Genomic DNA, 7903 nt, shown 5'->3' on the forward strand with positions numbered 1-7903 from the left:
CCCCCCCCCCCCCCCGCAGTAAAAGTCCCCCCTTATTTAGATGACATGAAGGTTTAATCTAGCGATGTTAAACACAGTAATATTTGTCCCCGTCAGAGCGCTTCGACCATCACTGCCCCTGGGTGGGCAACTGCGTCGGCCGGAGGAACTACCGCTTCTTCTACCTGTTCATCGTCTCGCTGTCCTTCCTCACCGTCTTCATCTTCGCCTTCGTCATCACACACCTCATTATCAGTGAGTAACACACACACACACACACACACAGACGCATGTACACATACACACACACACAGATACACAAACGCACACACACACACGGATAAATGTTCACAAACACACACACACACACATAGACACACATGCAAACACACACACAGATGCATGCACACACACACGCATACATGTTCACAAACACATACACACACACATAGACACACATGCAAACACACACACAGATGCATGCACACACACACGCATACATGTTCACAAACACACACACAGGCGCATGCACACACACGCACACATACACACGTATACAGACACACACACAAACACACACACAGATGCATGCACACACACACGCATACATGTTCACAAACACACACACAGGGGCATGCACACACACGCACACATACACACGTATACAGACACACACACAAACACACACACACACACACAATTGATTTTGTATCTGTAGATCACAATTCGCTGGTTTCCTCCCCCCGACCGTCATGCTCATCGATCTAATTCTGACAGCTTCACCCAAACAGGAAGTCTGAGCCCCGGGCGTCTCACCAGCCGACCGTCTGAGAGGAACGCGTCAACAACGCGCCGCTTGGTTTCTGTTCTTAGCAGCCGAGCTATAAAAAGACCCAGCAGCCACTTTCATCTGCAAGATGTAAAATTAGAACATGTGTAATCTGTATATAAACTGAACATCTGGGCTGTTTGTTTTTGCAGGATTTTACAAAATATGGACACAAACATGTTACATATGTATTGATTTAATTAAAAAGTGGATAACCTGAACGCACGTTGTCTCTTCTCTGCAGGATCCAACCGGGCGGGTTTCCTGAGCGCGCTCAAAGACAGTCCCGCCAGATATCCTTTCACTGGTCAAGGTTTTCATCCTGTCACTTCATGCACATTTATAATAATTCCCCATACATGTGTTTACATGAACATGTAGTTTGTGGCCCTGAAGGACAAACACAACACTGTTGTTGTGTTTTGTCCTTCAGGGCCACCGTATCTGTCACATAGATCCACAAACTACATGTTCATGTAGTGAAGGGAAAAAGGGGAGTTGAGTCACACTTGAAGGGTAACTACAGTTTTTTCAACCTGGGCCCTATGTTCCTACCTATGTTCCCATGTGTTTGTGTCTGAGTGACTGATGGGAACAGTCTCTGACACCGGTCCAGTATGAAGAGAGATCGCTGCAGTCGGCAGCGGAGAAACACGCTACAATGGAAGTTAACAGAGTTATTGTCCAGCTTGTATTTACCTTCTCTAAATTGCTTGTTTTGCCGCTGACAGACTCTGATTGTTATTCTAAGAGTCTGACAACATTATGGAAAGGATTTCTAAGGAGATCTAAGTTTCTGTTAAAGAGTGAGACTCTTTTTTTTAAAATAAAAACATCTGCGAAATTAAGGTCTCTAAACCAACCAAACTCAAAATAAACAGTAATTTAATCATCGTAAAATACAAATTCAAAGTCGACAACAAAACATAAAACTACTAAAAGTCATTTTGGGTTGTCTACCCACTGTTGCAACCATCACAACTCTGGTTTTGGTTGAAATAAATGTGAATATATGTTGGCTCTATGCACGTTAATATATACTTTTTTTTAAATGGAGTCTGGTGGGTTTAGCGAGCTGTTTCTGGCATACAGGAAGGTCTTAAAGGGGTTTTAAAGGTCTGTCTTTACAGTGTTCACGTTTAATACTGGACCAATGTCAAAGATTGTTGTTTCCAACGGCCGGTTACACACAAAAACACTAGAAAATAGGTTTTAAAAGCGGTAGTTACCCTTTACGTCTTACTCACACAGTGACTTCAAACCTGACTCTAGCTCAGAGACAGTGAGCATCTCTACTGTGTGTTCAGTTCCTGTTCAAAGTCCCCCCCCCCCCCCCCCCCCCCCCCCTCTCTGTAAGTTGACATAGATGTTTTTGTTTTTCTGATAAATCAATAACTGGGACACAGTCCCCGACAGCAGGTCAATACGTCCCACAATGCATCACCAAGGTCAGAGTCAAGCTGTGTTTGAACCAGTTCCCTCCCTCACTTTACCCTGTATAGTGTTTATTAAATAGTACTATAGTACTGTAGTACTATAGTACTGTAGTACTATAACTATGCAGAGAACGACCAGACCAGGTTTCAGACACTCACTGAAACACATCGTTGCGTCAGGAGATGCGCTGGTTGTCAATGTGACGGAGACGGTTGTCCAGCAGCTGATGAGAAAAGGAGACAAATACTTTTAAAAACTAGAAAACCTTTGAAAAAAGACCGTAAAAAAGGAAGAAAGGCAGAATCGGTCAAAAGAAACGACAAAACCTTTGAAAAGTGACAAACTTGGAGTAAAAAGACAGCAGACGTAACTAGAGCCTTGTAACTGTACCACGTACCCCCTGCCGTCCTCCAAAGGACCCCTAGGGGGACATGTACCCCCTGCACTCCTCCAAAGTACCCCTAAGGGGACATGTACCCCCTGCAGTTCTTCAAAGTACCCCTAGGGGGAAATGTACCCCTGCAGTCCTCCAAACTACCCCTAGGGGGCCAAGTACCCCCTGCAGTCCTCCAAAGTACCCCTAGGGGGCCAAGTACTCCCTGCAGTCCTCCAGAGTACCCCTAGGTGGCCAAGTACCCCCTGCAGTCCTCCAAAGTACCCGTAGTCGGACCCCTACCCCCTGCAGTCCTCAAGAGTACCCTTAGAGGGACACCTACCCCCGACGGGTATACTGCGTATCACACAAACTACCACGTGGAGCAACGGTTGGTCCTTAACTCTGCTCTGCACCGTCCTGGAGCTGGCGGTGTGTTTCTTCTCCGTCTGGTCCATCGTGGGTCTGTCGGGGTTCCACACCTACCTCATCAGCTCCAACCAGACCACCAACGAGGACGTAAGTGTACAAACCTGTGGTCCGGGTGACCCTGAGAGGTCATTCACTAGGAAAAATGATAACATGTCTCCCGTTCATTCTCTTGTCTCTCACTCTCTCTTACTCTCTCTCTCTCTGTGTCTCTCCCTCTCTCTTGGTCTCTCTCTCTCTCTCTTGGTCTCTCTCTCTCTCTCTGGTTCTGGTTCTGGTTCTGGTCCAGATTAAAGGCTCCTGGTCCACCAAGCGAGGGAAGGAGAACTACAACCCGTACAGCTACGGAAACATCCAGACCAACTGCTGCGCTGCTCTGTGTGGACCTGTGCCCCCCAGGTCCGTCCCACAACTCACACCTTATTGGGGGGGTGTTCACACACCTGGAGGTCCCGACCGAGGTTCATGTTTTTGTCGCACAGTAATAGTATTACACTGGACCAGACACAATATTCCATTGTAGAGAAATTACATTTAAATTCTTATATCGTAATTTGAGGCAGTTTGACATCAAAATAATAAAAACCCCTTGTCTCAGCATTTAATGCCATTCAGTTTTTTTGTGATTGTTACAAAAATCCTTGATTATGCGGCACGTTTTCTTAAAACATGCGATGGAATATGCGGGATATTTAAGCAATTTTGAGCTGCGGTTATGTGACGCTAAAGGAGACTTTTAACGTCAATAATGTGTAAAGCAAGAAATCATTTTTTCATACAGGAATTATTTATGGTAAAGTCTTCCACTTAATGTTAAAATGGAAAGAACAAAACTGGATTTTAACACACACACACAAACACACACACATAAAGACACACAAACAGACACATAGACATACACGAACACACACACACACACACACATACTCACAGACACACACATACACACACAGAGACACGAACAAAGGTAAAATGATTTCTAATAAAACCCTAAACTGACAGTAATGTTAAAAGTGAGTTCTGTGGCCGGGTTGGTTCAGTGGTAGAGCAGGCGCACATGACTGAGAGGAGGTTTACGCCTCTACCCAGAGGTCCAGGGTTAAAATCTGACCTGTGAAGATTTCCTGGTATGGTATGCAAGTATAATCCGTTAAATAAGTGTGTGTATACTTAAGTATACACTTATATGACTTAAGAGCCAGGCTAGCTGTTTCCATTTGTTTCCAGTCTTTATGCTAAGCTAACCATGTTCTGACTCCAGCTCTGTCAGTAAAGTTTGAAATGACTTGAAATAATGAGTTTTTGTCTTCCTGTGTCCCAGTTTGATTGACAGAAGAGGTCTGATCCAATCAGACACACCGCAGACTGTCTCCCAGGGTAACGAGACGGCCAGCCACGCCTCCACCTGGCTCCACAGTCGCACGGTAAGTGGAAGATCTTTAGTTAAATCATAGATTGTATACAGTCGGTTCTTTAAATACCCTTCGTGCTGCGTTCAGAGGGGGGGGGGGGGGCTGCGGGGGGGACACTTGAAAGGTTAAGACTTTTGGAGAAAGGCAAACCCACGTTTTTCTAGTTTTTGTTGTCTACTTTTTCTGTTGTCTTTTTGTTGTTTTAGATGCATTTTTTCAAAATGTTTGTAGTTTTTTGTGTTATTTTTTTTTAGAATTTTAGGTGTTTTTTTCCAACATTTTCGTGTATTTTTTGTCGCCACATTTTTTAGCAAGTTTTTGTCACTTTTTTCCCCCGACATTTTTGTAGTTTTTAGTAGGGATTTTTCTGTTGTTTTTCTAGCATTTTTGTCAGAATGATGAAAAGACAGAATAATGTAAAAAAGCCTGTAATTTGGAAATGTCGGTGTCCTATAAACCCATTTGTGTGCATGACACGTTACAGTTAAAACTCTTAAGTTCGTGTAGCCTTTAAAGAAGCGGTCCTGTGAGCAGACGTGTCCTCTAGTGATGAACCTGTCTTCTGTCCCCAGTGTGATCAGGATCAGTGCATCCAGAGCACCAAGTCTGTCCTCCAGGCTGCAGCGACGCCGCTGCTCCACACCAACCCCGTCGTCCTAGCTCCTCTACCGGGGAAGCCTGTGTCCCTGGGGGGACCCTGCGCCTACCTGGCCCCCTCCCAGCCCTCGCTGCCGTCCTGCGGAGGGGGCGGGGATGTCCTGACCCTGGGGGATGCCTCTGCAGACTCCCACTGCCACCACCACCACCACCACCAGCATCACCACCATCACCACCGCCACCACTTTGTGAGTCCGGAGGAGACGCCGTGCTCCACGCCACAGGGCGCCCTGCCATGCCCCGCCCACCTGCACTCACACGTCCCCTGCCCCGCCCCCGCCAGTCTGTACAGTCCCGCCAGTCGGGATGCTCTGCACGAAGACTCTGTCAGAGGGCTGGTTAAACTCAGCTCCGTCTGAACCAAAACATTTCCTTAATTTCACCCATTCACCCTGGACCCTATTTTGGGGTGTTTGTGTGTGTGTGTGTGAGTGTGTGTGTGTGTGTGGGTGTGTGGGTTTGTGTGTGTGTTTGTGTGTGTGTGTGTGTGTGTGTGTGTGTGTGTGTGTGTGTGTGTGGGAACAACAATCTCTGAAATTGGTCCAGTATTAAACAAAAAACAAGCTGTAATGTTACCCTACAGGACAGATGTTTAGCATCAGTTAGCGTCCACTAAAAGTTCTGTTGTTGCTGCTGACAGACTCAGATTATTAGTGTCTGACAACATTATGAAAGGATCCCTACAGAGATAGACCTTTTAGTTTAACATGAAACAGCCTCGAAATCACCATCCCCAAACCCACCAGACTCCATGTAAATAATCACTACTTTTAGTGTGTATAGAGCAGTATATCTCCACATGTAAATGGGTGAATTAAGAGTTTATTTCCACCAGACCAGAGTGGTGATTGTTGGAACAGTGGAAAGATGAACCAAGACGGCTTTTAGTAGTTTATTTAGTTTCTGTCCACTTTGAATAAAGTGTGATTTACGATGATTAAATTACTGTTTATTTACATGGAGTCTGGTGGGTTTGGTGATGGTGATTTTAGACACTAATGTAGACACTGGCGTCCAGAGAGTAGCCAAAACAAAGAGACAAAGAAATTGCAGAACAGTAAAGTGAGTAAGGACATAAAATCAGGGATTTGTTTGTTTTTTGGGGTCAAGCAAAAACTTTGACTTTTAAATGTTCAGGATTTTCTGTTTCACCTTTTCTTTTTGACCGTGATCTGCTGGACCAAAAGCTACACCTTCTCCCGTTTTCCTTCGACTTCTTCCTCCTCTTCCTGACTTGAAGTTTAATTCTGTTTCTTGCCAAAAAACAACAAAGAAACATTTCACCCAGAATAAGCTACTCGGACGTTTACCTTCAGCCGCAGTCGGGCCGGGACCAAAACAACTTTTCTTCTTTCTTTTCTTTTTGATCAAGTTTTCTCAGTGTTCATGTGGAGCAAAGAGGATTGAATGTTCTCAGAAGAGCAAACTGACCCGACGTGAATCTTCAGGTTATCATTTGATTCTGCGGAGAAGAACTCACAACTGAGTTTGCCTTATTTTATTTTTGTAATGTAGGTACGATCCATACATTAGACAGGATCCTCCCAGCACTGATGCATGAAGCTCCGAAACACTGACAGTCAGACCTCCCCCCCCAAAAAAATGAATGGGGGGGGCGCAAAAAAATGTTTGATCCTGTTTGAATTGTGTAGCCTACTTTCTATAAAATCATCTGTCAGTGCATATCAAACAAGCTACTAGGCTAACTGAAATAAAACCATGCTAATCTCCAGGTAAGTTGAAGGTTATGTCCTTGGGGGGGGGGGGGGGCATTGTGATTGATTTCCAAAAACATTATTTTTTTATTGCTCTTTTTATTCAACTTTAGCGTGGGTTCATAAATTTATGAGCTCCACTTTAGATTTTCACAGTTAGTGGATGTGTAAACAGCAGATGGCTGCACTACTTCCTCCTGGTCGCTAGGTGGCGTCTCTGACTGTGACGTACATGCACAGGCTGTCGTTGGCTTCCCCAAACAGCCAATCAGAGCTCTCGCTCCGGCAGCGACCTGGAAACAGTTGCTATGATGCCAGCCAGCTTTGCCCGGAGGAGACCAGTTCATACATTTTTTATTGATTATATGATTTTTAAGAAGATAAAACGGTCGTTTTAGAGCTTAAAACTTCAAAATATAAAAGGTGCAACACGGTCAGTGAATCCGGAATAAAAAAAACACAACAATCCTATCGTTTATTTGGACGAAGTCACGGGAGAATTAACCAAATGTGTTGCCTCGTCTGACAGTTTGGCACTTTTTAGGGTACAGTTGTATTTATTATACACGATAATACAAATGATGCCTCTGAGTGTGGAGATACATTAATACGTCGTGTGTAAAAGTATTATTTTGGCGCTAAATTGTGTTGACGACGCCTTTAGATTAACCTACATTAAAAAACAAAAATGGCGGCAGCGGGAAACATTGAAAATAAACATTAATAGAGATTTTAAAAAATTGGTTTACACAATGTGTCCAGTTTGAGGGGAGATATAAACGGTGTTTAAAAGTTTTAACTAGCGCTATTTACAACATGTGTTTAAACGACAGTTTAACTCATCTGTACTTATTTAAATGAACATTTTACAATAAAAATTGGTTAATATGAAAGTCTGTTTTACTTTTTGAAATATTTCCCTTTTAATTTGCATGACGCTATTTTTGAATCACAGTTTAAAGTTTTTTTAATGCAAAACAAACGGGAGTCTTTGTCAAAATCAGAAATGTTGCGTAAACGCTCATTTTAAAGGTTTTGTAACATCGGTTTATGGCAGTTTTGTAACCTCGCC

The 7903-nt window shown here is 43.9% G+C and overlaps 1 protein-coding gene across 1 annotated transcript in view; it reads left to right on the forward strand.

Moving 5' to 3' along the window:
* Nucleotides 1-7903, forward strand: part of LOC117961873 (probable palmitoyltransferase ZDHHC14) — a 16289-nt gene that overhangs the window by 3648 nt on the left and 4738 nt on the right. Inside the window, exons 4-9 of the mRNA XM_034900838.1 lie at nt 97-234; nt 1053-1101; nt 3035-3137; nt 3337-3446; nt 4369-4471; nt 5032-5565. Coding sequence (XP_034756729.1) covers nt 97-234; nt 1053-1101; nt 3035-3137; nt 3337-3446; nt 4369-4471; nt 5032-5475 — 947 coding nt within the window. The 3' untranslated portion in view covers nt 5476-5565. The remainder of the gene's footprint in view (nt 1-96; nt 235-1052; nt 1102-3034; nt 3138-3336; nt 3447-4368; nt 4472-5031; nt 5566-7903) is intronic.

This window comes from Etheostoma cragini, chromosome 18 (genome assembly GCF_013103735.1).
Source record: "Etheostoma cragini isolate CJK2018 chromosome 18, CSU_Ecrag_1.0, whole genome shotgun sequence".
Taxonomy (NCBI): Eukaryota; Metazoa; Chordata; class Actinopteri; order Perciformes; family Percidae; genus Etheostoma; species Etheostoma cragini.